Source organism: Pongo pygmaeus, chromosome 19 (genome assembly GCF_028885625.2).
Source record: "Pongo pygmaeus isolate AG05252 chromosome 19, NHGRI_mPonPyg2-v2.0_pri, whole genome shotgun sequence".
NCBI classification, from domain to species: Eukaryota; Metazoa; Chordata; class Mammalia; order Primates; family Hominidae; genus Pongo; species Pongo pygmaeus.
In genome coordinates this window covers 75,615,269-75,631,542 of record NC_072392.2, presented here as the reverse complement: position 1 = coordinate 75,631,542, position 16,274 = coordinate 75,615,269, and the positions used below count along the sequence as shown (strand labels likewise).

General features: G+C 50.7%; 1 protein-coding gene and 1 pseudogene across 7 annotated transcripts in view; both read right to left on the bottom strand.

The window, feature by feature from the left end:
* Positions 1-1,569: 1,569 nt before the first annotated feature.
* On the bottom strand, positions 1,570-2,402 carry LOC129017277 (protein tyrosine phosphatase type IVA 2-like; annotated as a pseudogene).
* A 10,544-nt stretch (positions 2,403-12,946) lies between these two features.
* Positions 12,947-16,274, bottom strand: part of ATP6V0A1 (ATPase H+ transporting V0 subunit a1) — a 63,850-nt gene continuing 60,522 nt past the window's right edge. For 5 of the 7 annotated variants that reach the window (XM_054457608.2, XM_054457610.2, XM_054457612.2 and 2 more), the window contains one exon: positions 12,947-14,521. In XM_054457608.2, the coding sequence (XP_054313583.1) occupies positions 14,428-14,521 (94 nt within the window). In that variant the 3' untranslated portion in view covers positions 12,947-14,427. Of the gene's footprint in view, positions 14,522-14,697; positions 14,790-16,274 lie in introns of all 7 variants that reach the window. The other 2 variants (XR_010124714.1, XR_010124715.1) reach the window with 1 other exon arrangement.

The window sequence follows — 16,274 nt, the reverse complement described above, 5'->3', positions numbered from 1 at the left end:
AAACCAGATACTTAACGTAAGTAAGGATTTCCATCATAGTTGTGATGCTGCGAAGTAGTGCAGTAAGTAGCGAAGTAGCGAAGTAAGGTTTCCAAAGGAAGTGACTTTTAATCTGAAACTCAGGGATGAATAAGAATTGGCTAGAAGAGGGAAAGGAAGAGCCTTCCAGACAGAAGAAATGCATTTATTGAAGGCCCTGAGAAGGCAGAGAACTTGCAGATTTGAGGAACTAACAGGCTAGGAGGTTCGAGGAGGGATGGGGCCATGTGAGCCCAGGCCGGCCGTGGAGCAGGGCTGGCGGGCACGTTAAAGGCTGTCCATTGGCGGCAGCAGCAGCAACATGACAGGAGCTGTCATTTTGTCAGAAGTTTCCAACCAGAGCGACTCCGTCTTGAACAGGGGCTGGGTAAAATGAGGCAGAGACCTGCTGGGCTGAATTCCCTGGAGGTTAGGCCTTCTTTGTCACAGGATGAGACAGGAGGTCAGCACAAGGTAAAAGGTCACAAGACCCCGCTGATAAAACAGAATGCAGCAAAGAAACTGGTCAAAACCTGCCAAAACCAAGACAGGAAGGTGACCTCTGATCGTCCTCACTGCTCATTATACGCTAATTATAATGCATTCGTATGCTAAAGACACTCCCAGCAGCGCCAGGCAGTTTACAAATGCCATGGCAACGTCCAGAAGTTACCCTATATGGTCTAAATAGTGGAGGAACCCTCAGCTGGGGGGATCCCCACCCCCTTTTCTGAAAAACTCATTACTAACCCACCCCTTGTTTATCATATAATCAAGAAATAACCATAAAAATAGCCAACCTTAGGCCAGGAGCGGTGGCTTATGCCTGTAATCCCAGCACTCTGGGAGGCTGAGGCTTGCAGATCACCTCGAGTCAAGGGTTTGAGACCAGCCTGGCCAACATATAGTGAAACCCCGTCTGTACTAAAAATACAAAAGTTAGCCAGGTGCAGGGCGCGGTGGCTCACGCCTGTAATCCCAGCACTTTGGGAGGCCAAGACAGGCGGATCACGAGGTCAGGAGATCGAGACCCTCCTGGCTAACACGGTGAAACCCCATCTCTACTAAAAATACAAAAAATTAGCCGGGCGTGTTGGCGGGCGCCTGTACTCCCAGCTACTCAGGAGGCTAAGGTGGAGAATGGCGTGAACCGGGGAGGCGGAGGTTGCAGTGAGCCGAGATCACGCCACTGCACTCCAGCCTGGGGGACACAGCAAGACTCCGTCTCAGAAAAAAAAAAAAAAAAAAAGTTAGCCAGGCATGGTGGCACACGCCTGTAGTCCCAGCTACTTGGGAAGCTGAGGCAGGAGAATCGCTTGAACGCTGGAGGTGGAAGTTGCAGTGAGCCAAGATCGTGCCATTTGCATTCCAGCCTGGATGACAGAGCGAGACTCCATCTCAAAAAAACAAACAAACAAACAAAAAAGTTGAAAGAGGCCTGGAATCAGATATCAACTTTAGATACTAGGGAAGTATGATTTTTTTTTTTTAATCTCAGCTCACGGGAACCTCAGCCACCCAGGTTCAAGCCATTCTCCTGTCTCAGTCTCCTGAGTAGCTGGGATTACAGGCACGTGCCACCAAGCCCAGCTAACCTTTGTAGGGATGGGGTTTCACCATGTTGTCCAGGCTGGTCTCGAACTCTTTTTTTTTCTTAAACATTTTATTCATTTTATAGAGAGATTTCTTTTTTGTTTGCTTTTGTTCTGATCATTAGGAGAGTGGTTGAGGAGTACTGAATCCATCACTACTTTGATGACACAGGTAAGAGTCCAGATTCACATTTCCAGGTACCAAGAGTTCCCTCTAAATGCCACAATCAAGTCAGCCTTCATTTACATTTCTTTCTACTGAACACAGCAATGCCCATTGGTATCTCTGAAGCGTAATCGCATCTTAAGTAAAGCAGCTGTTTGGAATTTAATGCTCCCCTTCTTTTTTGTCTTATAAACTGAACTGCATCTTTATACTTCATTCCACATTCAATCAAAGCAAGTGCAACCAGCACAGGTGCCCTTCCCAATTCCGCAACACAATGCACTGCAACACAGCAACTGGCTCTTCACGAAATTTGTTTTTTAACAGGTTTAACCAATCATCTACTATCTGATTAGGGGATGGAGCTCCATCATCAAATGGCCAATCTAGAATGTGGATTCCTTCTTTTTCAATTGGAGCTTTATCATATGTAGCATCACAAACTCAAACCAAAGTCGTCACTCCATACTTAAGTTCCTCCGTGAACTTGTTGAGAGTAGCATTGGTAGGGTTGTGAGTTATCAGAAAATGCATGTTCTCATAGGAGAGCTCCACAGGGGCTAGACGGTTCATTATGGCAAATAAAAAGTGTGAGCGTGCGTGTGAGTGTGATGGGGAACGTGAAAAAAAAATCAATAAATCTTGAAATGTTTCACAACAGAAAATATTAAAAAGACCACTAAAATGCCCATTATCAATCAGTGTTTATTCAACTTGTTTATTCCTTATGAAGCTTCTCTCTTCAAGATAAGCAAAGTATTTATAATTCACTTGAATCCAAATTCAATTTGGGCCTCAATTTCTGCAGATGGATAACTTCGGACTCCAAAAAACCCAACTACATACAAAACTGAAGCAGCCTTTACTACATTTAGGCACTAGTGAGACAAGTTAAAAGTGTAGGTCACTTTCCACTTGTTTACTTGATGCTTAATTTTACTGGAGTCATTAAAAGAAATATGCTTGCAATTAAAAAAAAAAAAAAAGCCGGCCGGGCGCGGTGGCTCACGCCTGTAATCCCAGCACTTTGGGAGGCCGAGGCGGGCGGATCATGAGGTCAGGAAATCGAGACCATCCTAGCTAACGCGGTGAAACCCCGTCTCTGCTAAAAACACAAAAAATTAGCCGGGCGCAGTGGCGGGCGTCTGTAGTCCCAGCTACTCGGGAGGCTGAGGCAGGAGAATGGCCTGAACCCGGGAGGCAGAGCTTGCAGTGAGCCGAGAGTGAGCCACTGCACTCTGGCCTAGGCGACAGAGCGAGACGCCGTCTCTAAATAAATAAATAGCCAACTATTTCTGAGACCAGTCTCGGTGTCCAGGAGTCTTCAAGGCAATGTTAATTATGGCACATAGAACCTCCAAGCTCACTTGTCAGCGAAAACGCTGTGCTGAGCCTGGCAGAAATCTGCTTTCACATTCAGAATCGCCATAAATGTGCAACGTATATTCCAACGAAAAACGCTGGCGAGCTGGGGACTGGGTATTGAAGTCCGGCGGCGGCGGGAGCGAGGAGGTGCCTTTCTCCTCAGTCACCTGGGCGGCGGCGGCTGCGGTAGCGGTGGCGGCGGCTGCGACGACTCCCCCCGAGCCTCGGCGCGCGACACCCGGCCCGGCGGCGGCGGCGCCTCTCCACGAATCCGTTTTGCTGCTGCTGCGGCCGCCACTGCGTCTCCTGCTGCCGCCGCTGCCCTGTGGCGTCGCCTCGCGCCGTGCCCGGCCACCGCTGCCGCTCCGCTCCCTCGAACTCTTGACCTTAAGTGATCCATCTACCTCAGCTTTCCAAAGTGCTGGGATTACTTCTAAATTCTCCAGACAAGTTTTGCCTCCAGATGGCCTGTTTGATAGTCAACAGGTGGTCTTTGCTCCTTATCTAAATTGCTCAGATAAGAACTTTTTGTCTTGGGGGGGTGATTTTTGGTCTCCTCACCTTTCTTAGGGTCTGGATTGGGACCCCTTTCCAGTAACAATTTTACAGATTGGGAAACAGAGCCAGAGGCAGGAAATGACTTGGGCAAGATCAATAACTAGTAAGGAAAGCAGCTCCAGGCTAGAACCGGGAACTCCTGACTCCCAGAGCAGGGTTCTTGCTGCTCTTCCCCAGGCAGTGCAACTTGTCAGGCTGCCTATCTGATCAGGGAGGGCTTGAGTAAGGCTGCTCCGGGGCTGGGAGTGGCCCACTCTCTAGAAGGACTGCACTAGGTGTGCTAGATGTGGTGGCTCACACCTGTAGTCACAGCACTTAGGGAGGCTGAGGCAGGTGCAGCGCTTGAGTCCAGGAGTTTGAGACCAGCCTGGGTAACATGGAGAAACGCTGTCTCTACAAAAATCATCTGGGCACAGTGGCCTGTGTTTGTGGTCCCAGCTAGCTCCTCAGGAGGCTGAGACAGGAGGATGGCTTGAACCCAGGGGTTTGAGGCTGCAGTGAGCCATGATCACACCACTGCACTCCAGGCCAGGCAACAGAGTAAGACCCTGACTCAAAAAAAAATGTCTAGCCCATTGCGGTGGCCCCTGATCCTAGGAGGTTGAGGCAGGCAGATCACTTGAGTCTAGGAGTCCAAGACCAGCCTGGGCAACACGGCAAAACCCCTTCTCTACAAAAAATACAAAGATTAGCCCAGCATGGTGGCATGCGCCTGTGGTCCCAGCTACTCGGGAGGTTGAGAGGGTAGTCTCACTTGAGTCTGGGAGGTCGAGGCTGCAGTGAGTCCAGATGGCACCACAGCACTCCAGGCCAGGGACTGAGCAAGGTAACACATTATCATCTGTTTGTTTATTTAAGGCTCTGTAAACAGTGGTTGTGGGAGGGAGGGGGAGATTCAGGGACACTGTGAGTGAAAGATTTTCATAATAGGGTCTTTAGTACTGTTTTGATTCTTTTTTTTTTTGAGATGGAGTCTCGCTCTGTTGCCCAGGCTGGAGTGCAGTGGTGCCATCTCCTGTCTCAGCATCCCAACTAGCTGGGACTACTGGCATGTCTTGGGGTGGGGGGAGGGGTCTCAAAAAAGAAATAACTTACTGACAACAGTATAGGTTTGGAAAAGGAAAGTTTATTAGAAAGGAAGAACACTGCAGCAGAATGCAGCAGGTGTCTCTGTGGGAGGACTGAGTGCGCTGTGGTGGATTTTCCTTAGGAGCATGTATGGACCTTAAGGTGAGAGCTTAGGGTTGTAAAATGAACTTCAGCATGGCATAGAATGTACAGAAATTTTAGGTTGTGAGGGCAGAGCCCTCAGGAATGGGATTGGTGCCTTTGTAAGGGAGGCCAAAGAGAAAGCCCTACCCCCTTCTACCATGTGAAACCACAGTGAGAAGGCATAGCTCATTAAGCAGGAAGTGAGCCCCCACCAGACACTGAATCTATAAGCACCTTGATCTTGGACTTCCTAGCCTCCAGAAGTGTGAGAAATAAGTGTTTGTTGTATATTTTTTTTAAAAAAAAGAATGTATAGACATTTTAGTTACTTATAAAAGTTGAAAGAGGCTTGGAATCAGATGCCGACTTTAAATACTAGGGAAGTTTTTTTTGTTTGTTTTTTCTTTTGAGACAGTCTCCCTCTGTCGCCCAAGCTGGAGTGCAGTGGCCTGATCTCAGCTCACTGCAACCTCTGCCTGCTGGTTCAAGCAATTCTCCTGTCTTAGTCTCCTGAGTAGCTGGGATTACAGGCATGCACCATCATGCCCGGCTAATTTTTGTAGGGAGGGTGTTTCATCATGTTGGCCAGGCTGGTCTCTAACTGTTGACCTCAACTGATCCACCTGCCTTGGCCTCCCAAAGTGCTGGGATTACAGGTGTGTGTGAGCCACTACGCCTGGCCTTTATTACTTCTAAATTCCCCAGGCAAGGAGTTTCGCCTCCAGATGGCCTGTTTGATGGTCAACAGGTGGTCTTTGCTCCTTGGATTGCTCCTTTTTTTTTTTTTTTTTTTTGAGACGGAGTCTCGCTCTATCACCCAGGCTGGAATGCAGTGGTTCGATCTCGGCTCACTGCAAGCTCCGCCTCCCGGGTTCACGCCATTCTCCTGCCTCAGCCTCCCGAGTAGCTGGGACTACAGGCGCCCGCCACCACGCCCAGCTAATTTTTTGTATTTTTAGTAGAGACGAGGTTTCACCATGTTAGCCAGGATGGTCTCGATCTCCTGACCTCGTGATCCGCCCGCCTCAGCCTCCCAAAGTGCTGGGATTACAGGTGTGAGCCACCGCACCTGGCGGATTGCTCCTTATCTAAATTGCTCAGATAAGAACTTTTTGTCTTGGGGGGGTGATTTTTGGTCTCCTCACCTTTCTTAGGGTCTAGATTGGGACCCCTTTCCAGTAACAATTTTACAGATTGGGAAACAGAGCCAGAGACAGGAAGTGAGTTGGGCAAGATCAGTAACTAGTAAGCAAAGCAGCTCGGGCTAGAACTGGGAACTCCTGACTCCCAGAGCAGGGTTCTTGCTGCTCTTCTCCAGGAAATGCAACTTGTCAGGCTGCCTATCTGATAGGGGAGGGCTTAAGTAAGGCTGCTCCGGGGCTGGGAGTGGCCAACTCTCTAGAAGGACTGCACTAGGTGTGCTAGATGTGGTGGCTCACACCTGTAGTCACAGCACTTAGGGAGGCTGAGGCAGGTGGAACACTTGAGTCCAGGAGTTCAAGACCAGCCTGGGTAACATGGAAAAACCCTGTCTCTACAAAAATCATCTGGGCACAGAGGCCTGTGTTTGTGGTCCCAGCTAGCTCCTCAGTAGGCTGAGGTGGGAGGATGGCTTGAGCCCAGGGGTTTGAGGCTGCAGTGAGCCATGATCACACCACTGCACTCCAAGCCAGGCACCTGTTGGGAACAAGTCCCCCAAAATCTGGCCATAAACTGGCCCCAAAACTGGCCATAAACAAAATCTCTGCAGCACTGTGACATGTTCATGATAGACATAACGCCCAGGCTGGAAGGTTGTCGGTGAGGGCAAGGAACACATGGCCTGCCCAGGGTGGAAAACCGCTTAAAGGCGAAATTCTTAAGCCACAAACAACAGCATGAACGATTTGTGCCTTAAGGACATGCTCCTGCTGCAGTTAACTAGCCCAACCTATTCCTTTAATTCGGCCCATCCCTTCGTTTCCCATAAGGGATACTTTTAGTTAATTTAATATCTATAGAAACAATGCTAATGACTGGCTTGCTGTTAATAAATATGTGGGTAAATCTCTGTTCGGGGCTCTCAGCTCTGAAGGCTGTGAGACCCCTGATTTCCCACTTCATACCTCTATATTTCTGAATGTGTGTCTTTAATTCCTCTAGCACTGCTGGGTTAGGGTCTCTCCGTCCGAGCTGGTCTCAGCAGCAACAAAGCAAGACCCTGACTTAAAAAAAAAAAAGTCTAGCCCATTGCAGTGGCCCCTGATCCTAGGAGGTTGAGGCAGGCAGATCACTTGAGTCTAGGAGTCCGAGACCAGCCTAGGCAATATGGCAAAACCCCTTCTCTACAAAAAATATAAAGATTAGCCCAGCATGGTGGCATGCACCTGTGGTCTCGGCTACTAGGGAGGTTGAGAGGGGAGGATCGCTTGAGCCTGGGAGGTCGAGGCTGCAGTGAGCCCAGATGGCACCACAGCACTCCAGGCCAGGCCACAGAGTGACAGAGCAAGATAACACATTATCATCTGTTTGTTTGCTTTTTTTTTTAAGGCTCTGTAAACAGTGGTTGTGGGAGGGAGGGGGAGATTCACACTGTGAGTGAAAGCCTTTATTTATTTATTTATTTATTTATTTGATAATAGGGCCTTTAGTACTGTTCGATCGTCTTTTTTTTTTTTTTTTTTTGAGATGGAGTCTGGCTCTGTCCCCCACGGCTGGAGTACAGTGGCGCCATCTCCTGTCTCAGCCTCCCGACTAGCTGGGACTATTGTCATGCATTGGCTGGCTAATTTTTGTATTTTTAGTAGAGACGGGAGTTTTGCCTGGCTAATTTTTGTATTTTTAGTAGAGACGGGGTTTCGCCAGGCTGGTCTTGAACTCCTGACCTCAGGTGATCCACCCGCCACGGCCTCCCAAATTGCTGGTATTACAGGCATGCGCCACTGCGCCCAGCCTGAGTTGTGACACAACTCATTACTTTTCCAGTAGTGTGTGTGAAGCAAGTTGGCTGGGCTCTCTGCGTGCTCTCCAGCCCATCTCATCTTTTGCTCCTGGCTAGCCCACCCCTCTGCTCATGCGCTCCAGAATAACCCAGGACTGCTTCGTCTCTGCCCGTCTAATCCAGTTGCCTGCCTACCACACAGCCCAGCTCAGATCCCAGCCCACCTTGCCAAAGGATGAATGAGTCCTTCCCTTATCTGGCCACCAGAGAGCAGCCCACACCTAGGACATGGCTTGGGTCGGCTGAGGCGTTGAGGAGGCAGGCCACTTTGATCTGAAATGCTAAGGCTGCCAGCTGGCTTTGAGGTCCAATGCCCCCTCTACCCAAGGTTCCTGGGGCAGAAAGAAGTACAGTCCCATCCAGTGAAGGTGGTGATAGACTTGTCCCCTATCTCTACAAAGCTTGGGACTCCCCAGGCCAAGCATGCCAAGGCCACCCTCTCCCACACTGGTTCTAGGACCTCAAGATGAGGGGCATTTCCTGGACCGGGGCACAGACTCATCAGACAGATGTCTGGGGTCCCGGGGTTCCACAAGAGGGGGATCAGGGTAAAAGGCACATCTCTTAAAAACAGGAGCAGCCGGGCGCGGTGGCTCATGCCTGCAATCCCAGCACTTTGGGAGGCCAAGGCGGGCGGATCACGAGGTCAGGAGATCGAGACCATCCTGGCTAACACGGTGAAACCCCGTCTCTACTAAAAACACAAAAAATTAGCCGGGCGTGGTGGCGGGCGCCTGTAGTCCCAGCTACTCGGGAGGCTGAGGCGAGAGAATGGCATGAACCCGGGAGGTGGAACTTGCAGTGAGCCGATATTGCGCCACTGCACTCCAGCCTGGGTGTCAGAGCGAGACTCTGTCTCAAAAAAACAAAAAACAAAAAACAAACAAACAAACAAAAAACAGAAGCAAATGGCCAGGCGCGGTGGCTCACACCTGTAATCCCAGCACTTGGGAGGCCAAGGTGGGTGGATCACTTGAGGTCAGGAGTTACAGACCAGCCTGGCCAACATGGCGAAATCCCATCTCTACTAAAAATACAAGAAATTAGCCGGGCGTGGTGGCAGGCGCCTGTAGTCCCAGCAGCTTGGGAGGCTGAGGCAAGAGAATCGCTTGAACCTGGAAGGCAGGGGTTGCAGTGAGCCAAGGTCGCACCGTTGGACTTCAGCCTGGGCAACAAGAGCAAAACTCCATCTCAAACAAAACAAAACAAAGCAAAACAAAACAAAAACAAACAAAAAAACCCCCAGGAACAAATGGCTGCAGCCATCCTGTTCCCCACCCCCTACCACAGGGCTCTGGGACTTCCTGCACACTCCACAGCTCAGTCTTGGTCAGCCCCATCTTTAGCTGGAAGCAGCCCAAGGCCACTAGATTCTGAGAACTCAATCTAGCCAAGGACTCACCGGCCCTGCTTCCTCCCATTTCATCAGAGAGACATGGGAAGAATTTCTTCCCAAGCAAGTCCTAGGCCACTCCCACTTTATTCAGATTATATACCATAAAATTTACTAATGTAAGGCTGGGTGCGGTGGCTCACGCCTGTAATCCCAGCATTTTGGAAGGCTGAGGCGGGCAGATCACGTGAGGTCAGGAGTTTGAGACCAGCCTGGCCAACATGGCCAAACCCTGTCTCTACTAAAAATACAAAAATTAGGGTGTGGTGCCACATGCCAATAATCCCGACTACTCAGGAGGCTGAGGCAGGAGAATCGCTTGAACCCAGGAGGCAGAGGTTGCAGTGAGTGAAGATCGTGCCATTGCACTCCAGCCTGGGCAACAAGAGTGAAACTCCATCTCAGGAAAAAAAAAAATTAGCCGGGTGTGGTGGTGCATGCCTGTAATCCCGGCTACTCAGGAGGCTGAGGTGGGAGAATCTTTTGAACCTGGGAGGCGGAGGTTGCAATGAGCCAAGATTGTGCCATTGTACTCCAGCCTGGGCAACAGAGCAAGACTCCATCTCAAAAAAAATTTACCAATGTAAAGTGTACAATTCAATGGGTTTTATTATATTCACATAATTGTGCAGCCATCAGCAGCCTAACTTTACATTTTCATCATTCAAAAAGAAACTCCATACTCCTTGGGAGTCACTCCCCACTGTAACTCTCTCCCCAGCCCCATCCGGCACCCAGCTCCTGGTATCCACCAAATCTGTGTCTATGGGTTTGTCTATTCTAGACATTCCAGATACACGGAATCATAAATTGTTGGTCTTCTGTGGCTGGTTTTTGAGGTCCATTCATGTTGTAGCATGCATCAGTACCTCATTCTTGTTAATTGTAGAATAACATCTATCACGCCCATCCCACCTTTTATGGATCCATTTATCAGCTGGTGGACATTGGGCTGTTTCCATTTTGGGGCTATTATGAATAATGCTGCCATGAACATTTGTGTGCAAGTTTTTGTGGGTATGATTTCATTTTTCTTGGGATAGATAAGAAAGGGGAATTGCTGGGTCTTAGGTTAATTCTGTTTAATATATTTTTTTGAGAGAGTCTCACTCTGTCATCCAGGCTAGAGTGCAGTGGTGCGATCTCAGCTCACTGCAACCTCTGCCGCCCGGGTTCAAGAGATTCTCCTGCCTCAGCCTCCTGAGTAGCTGGATTACAGGCACCTGCCACTGCACCCGGCTAATTTTTGTATTTTTAGTAGAGACAGGGTTTCACCATCTTGGCCAGGCTGGCCTTGAACTCCTGACCTCATGATCCACCTACCTCGGCTTCCCAAAGTGCTCGGATTACAGGCATGAGCCACTGTGCCCAGCCAATTCTGTTTAATATTTTGAGGAACTGCCAGACTGCTTTCCAAAGCAGCTGCACCATTTTACATTCCCACCAGCAGTGAATTGGGGTTCCAATTTCTCCTTGCCAACACTTGTAATTTTCTTTCTTTCTTTATTTTTTTTGAGATGGAGTCTTGCTGTGTCGCCCAGGCTGGAGTGCAGTGGCGCAATCTCGGCTCACTGCAAGCTCCGCCTCCCAGGTTCACGCCATTCTCCTGCCTCAGCCTCCCGAGTAGCTGGGACTATAGGCACCCGCCACCACGGCCGGCTAATTTTTTGTATTTTTGGTAGAGACGGGGTTTCACCGTGTTAGCCAGGATGGTCTTGATCTCCTGACCTCGTGATCCACCCGCCTCGGCCTCCCAAAGTGCTGGGATTACAGGCATGAGCCACCGCGCCCGGCCCAAGACTTGTAATTTTCTTATTGCCTTTTTAGTGGGTGTGATGTGGTATCTCACTGTGGTTTTCATTTGCATTTCTGTAATGACTAATGGTGTTGAGCATCTTTTCATGGCTTTATTGGCCATTCATATTGCTTACTTGAAGAAATGCCTATTCAAACCCTTTGCCCATTTAAAAAAACTGAGTTGTTTTTATTATTGGGTGTAAGAGTTACTTATATATCCTAGATACAAGTCCCTTATCAGATATATGATCTACAAATATTTTCTTCTATGAGGGTTGTCTTTTCAGTTTCTAGATTCTGATCTTTGAAGCAAAAACACTTTTTTTTTCTTTTGAGATGGAGTTTCACTCTTGTCACCCAGGCTGGAGTACAGTGGCACGACCTCGGTTCACTGCAACCTCTGCTTCCCGGGTTCAAGCGATTCTCCTGCCTCAGCCTCCCAAGTTGCTGGGATTACAGGCATGCGCCACCACACTCAGCTAATTGTTTGTATTTTTAGTAGAGACGGGGTTTCTCCATGTTGGCCAGGCTGGTCTCGAACTCCTGACCTCAGGTGATCCACCTGCCTTGGCCTCCCAAAGTGCTGGGATTACAGGTGTGAGCCACCATGCCCAGCGAAGCACAAAACCTTTTAATTTTGCTGAAGCCTAACTTATCTATGTGTTTTTTTATTTTTTTTTATCACTTGTGCTTTGAGTGTCATATCTAGAAATCACTGGCTAACTCAAGGTTAGGAAGATGTACTCCTATGGTTTCCCCTAAGAGTTTTATAGTTTTCACTTACATTTTAGGTCTGGAATCCACTTTGAGTTAATTTTTGCATATGGTGGGGATAGTGGCCCAAATTTGTTTCTCTGATGTGGAAACCCCATTGTACCAGTGTCATTTGTTGAAAAAGAGAGATCTTTCCTCATTGAATTATCTTGACCCCTTTATCAAAAATCAAGTGACCATAAATGTTAGGATTTATTCTTGGACTCTCAATTCGAATCCAATGATTCCAAATATCTATTCTTATGAGGCCTTCCCTTCCCACTGAGCAGAAGCTGAGAGCTCAATGACCAGAGTTTCCACTCGGGACCTTATCTTTGAGGAGCTGGGTGGGGTGGGCCCCTCAGGGCCGACTCCAGGGACAGGTAGCACTGTTAGGGAGGAGGAAGGGCTTTAGGCTAGGCTGGAACATGGAATGAACAGGGGGTTGTGGCCCCTTCACCTGTCTGGGGCCCAGGTCACATTCCTGGGCAGCCCCTGCCCTGGAGGCCCCTGGAGCGAGGAGTGAAGAGGGAGGGCACCGAGAATGCAGTGCCTCACTAGGCAGTGGGGAGGGGGCCTCCTGCCCAGCCTGCCGCCCTGGACGGTCTGCCTGCTTTCTGCCCTGCCGCCTGCCAATCCCAGCACCTCACATTCCCCAGCTGCCCTGAGGAACCTGTGTGGAGCCTCCACTTACACTAAGGCCAGGGGTATCAGGGCTCCACATAGCCAGGCCACTGGGCCCTGGAGGGCACACTTGGAGAAGGGGGAGAGGCGGGTGGGGAGATACCCAGTGCCCCTCTGCCCCCATGCTGTCTGGATGTGCAATGAGTGAAGGGGAGACGAAGATGGGCCGCCCAGTCCCCTCTTCCCACAGGTAGTGTCTGCAGAGCTAACTTGGATCCTGTGAGTGGGAAGGCGCCTGGGAAACTTGGGACAAGGTGAGAATTTCCCAAACCAACTGCCCAGCCAGGCCTACTGAAGCTGTGGCCTTTGACAGAAGGAAAAGCAGCAATGCTGGAGGAGGGAGGCGAAGGTCAGGGGTCCAGAGGGGCTCAAGACGGCTGAGCCTGGAGCGACACAGGGACTGTGGGCACAGTGACAGGCAGCTTCTCTGGGGGAGTCAAACGTACTTTATTCAACATAGGAATGTCTGAACAGGAGGGCCTTGGGCAGGGTTCCCTGAACTCTGCTTCAAACCCCACTGGAAACAGAGCAAAGATCATCACGAAAACCCCGGACACCAAGGCAGGGGGGCTGCACAAGGTCGGGGTAGGGGGGCTGCACAAGGTCGGATCAGGTCACAGTGGGCCAGCACACAGCGGCCCCGCCCAGGACCAGCCCAGCCTGGGAGAGGGGATGAGGGCTCCAGGCCAGGGTGGGAGGAGGGCACCAGCCTGGCCCACTCAGGGAATTCTTTCTACCACTGAAAGCGGTGGAGATTCACTTAGCCAGGGCTGCCACGCCAGCACACGATTACGAGGTTCGGGGTGACGGGGAGGAAGCCCCTTGGCAGGACTGTGCAGCCCTCACAGCCACAGGCACGGCAGCCCTGCCAATGGCTTCCAAACAGCAAACCATCAGTGACACTGACCTTCCCTGCCCAGGACACCCCTCCTGAGACCTGGGGCCAGTGTGGTGAGGAGGGGGCACTGGGGGCGGAGCCAGGCAGGCTGCAGGCAGAACCAAGAGGACCCCAGTCCCACATTGAAGACATCATGATTGGGGGTGGGGAAGATCTCAGGGTCTCCACCAGGAAATAGCATCAGTCTGCACCCTCGGCCCGAGGGTGTGCTTGTGGGCAGGGCCCATGCAAGGCCTGGGAAGAAGCCAACCCCGGGAGAGGGAAGCCCTGTGCACTGCAGAGCAGCCAAGGCCTCTGTTCCAAGCATCCCGGCTGTGCTATGTAGTGCAGGGCATGAATGGGGAGAGAGGAGAGGATGGGAGTGCAGGGTGGGGTCAGAAAGGCGGTGAAGATATCCTATGACCCCTGGGGATGACAGGGAGAAGCCACTCATGATGGCCTAGTTGGGTCCAGCTGAATGCCTGATTAACAAGCACGAGAGGGGGGTGGGCAAAAGACGCAAATATCATCTTCCTGGACCCACCCCTGCTAATCCAAGAGTGGGACATGTTACCAGTGTCCCCTTCTAGGGGAGAACCTGTATTGCTCCCCCGACTACTCCTGCTAGAAACTACGGTGGCAGATGCAGGGAACTCAAAGTCTAGATGTGAATGGTATGGGTGCTCCTTCCATCTACAATGCACGGGGAAGATGAAAGGGCTTTGGGATGGCGTGGGAATGCAGACTGGCTCACCACCAGGAAGTGGGAAGGGCTGTCTGGATGGATGGAGGCTAAGAGGGCAAGGCTGCTGCCCAGTGGGTATGAGTGACAGCCAGAAAATCACTACACTACGCACAAAGCTAGGGGAGGTGGGAGACCCAAGGAGGACTATTCTATCTAAATGACTCACAGACGGGGTGACACGAATGAGCTGGTGCCCACAGATCACAACCAACAGGCAGAGAAGCACAGCTGATCACTGTGGAGGGAGGCGGGGAGGGCAGCATGGGGCACACGGCCCTCACAGGGACTCACTCTTCAAACTTCCCTTCCCGAATATGCTCGAAGGAGAAGGGTAAGAACTTGAAACCGGTCCCGCTGTAGAATTTATTCTGGAACTCAACCCTGGAGAAAGAGAAGAAGAAAGCTGTCATTCAATAGAAACTTTGTGAAACTTTTTGGGACTTCACAGTTGGGCAAGAAAGATGCCCTGTGCCCACCTCGCCCCGGGCCTCCCTTCCCTGGGGGAGCTGGAGAAAGCCCAGAGTGCAGAGATCCCACTTTTAAGGCCTGGGACTCGCCTCAGCAAGAGTTCGACGCACGGAGGAAGGGATTTGCCCTCAGTTCCCAATCTTGCTCTGTCCTGCCGAGCAGTGTGTTTATGCACAACTCTCTGCAGAGGCATGTGCAAAAAAAAGTTCAGTTAGCTTGAGCCTAACATCGTTAATGAACAAGTGGCCCCCATCGCCCCCTCCTGGCAGGGGATCACACAGCCCACCTCTAAGGGAAGCCCCTCCAGGGACCCTGGGCAAGCACCTCTGTTTGCTTGTTATTTTTCCTGGGGGGAGCAAAAGGGTGAGCTTGGAGTGAATGTTGAAGGCTTTCCATTTAAGGAAGGAAATTCCAAGGAAAGAGGGGGAGTTAGGAGGGGAAGTCTTCTCAAAGCAATGGCAAAAATATTCTCCAACCACAAAAACATCTGAGAAAGAATTCTTCTCTTGGGGACTAAAAAGAAAAAGCCTGAGCTCCCTTCCCAGCAGTTCAGCATCCATGCCCGATGGTCTCTGCGGGGCTCTTTCACTCTCAGGGAGGGCGGGAGGAAGACTGTCCCATAAGCAGAGCGAGGCTGCTTGGCTGTGCTTCCTCCTGCAAACTCACCCTGGACAGCTGCCCAGCAACCAAACCACACCAAATAAGGGCAGAAAAATGCATGATTCAGGGGATAAAAAGGCCAAGGAGAGCTGCCCTGAGGAATAGTTTCCACATGGTGCTGTGTGACCCTGGAGGCACCGGAGCCCCTGTAAGAACAGGCAGGGGTGGGGGCTGGGGCACGCTCCAGGTGACAGGTCACATGCAGGGTGAGGGCTCTGAGGTGCTTTAAAGCTTCAGGAACCCTCTAGTTCCTAACTCAGCTTTTACAAATGGAGATTCCTCCCTCCAAGCCAAGAAAGCAGGAATTAAGAGAACAGGGGCTGGGAGGTGGCTGGGGCCCAAAGGTTACAGACTGTTTGCTAGTGGCATTGGGAGTTCCTCAGAGGCCCCTTCACTGGGGTGCAGGCTGAGGAGCACCCCCTTGGAGAAGAGCGCAACCGAATTTTCTGAGTGGGAGTAAAAGCAGTCAGCTTTCTTCCCCACATCCCCACATTCCACAGGGGTGGGCCAAGGTCCTCCAGGAAAAACAGGACTCAGGAGGGGGAGGACACAGAGTTTCCAACTGACATTAGCTGATGGTTCCTGCCAGAGCAATTCCAAACCAGGACCTGGATTCACCCACGTCCCAACACCCCACCAAAACTACTTCTCCAAGTTCCAGCTACTGAGACCACCTCTGAGGGAACGTGGTGGGGCCTAGCAGTGGGTTCCTGCTTCTCACCCACTTGTGTTAGGTTTGAATTCTTCATGTTGAATAGACTGTGTTCCCATGTGGCAAGGGTTATTTCAGAACAGCTGAAAAGAGATTTACATGTCCCCTTTTCATTCAACAATACACATAGCCAGAGAGTGGACAAGTCACCTGAGGGTCCCAGGCCATTACCTAGGAGTGAATGTCAGCCTTGGTAGGGTATGCTGACCCCCAAATCCAGTGAGGTGTCCAGAACTCTGACCCCCACCCCCTCCTGGCTAATCACAAAACCATTCTAATCTTCAAACTGGGCAA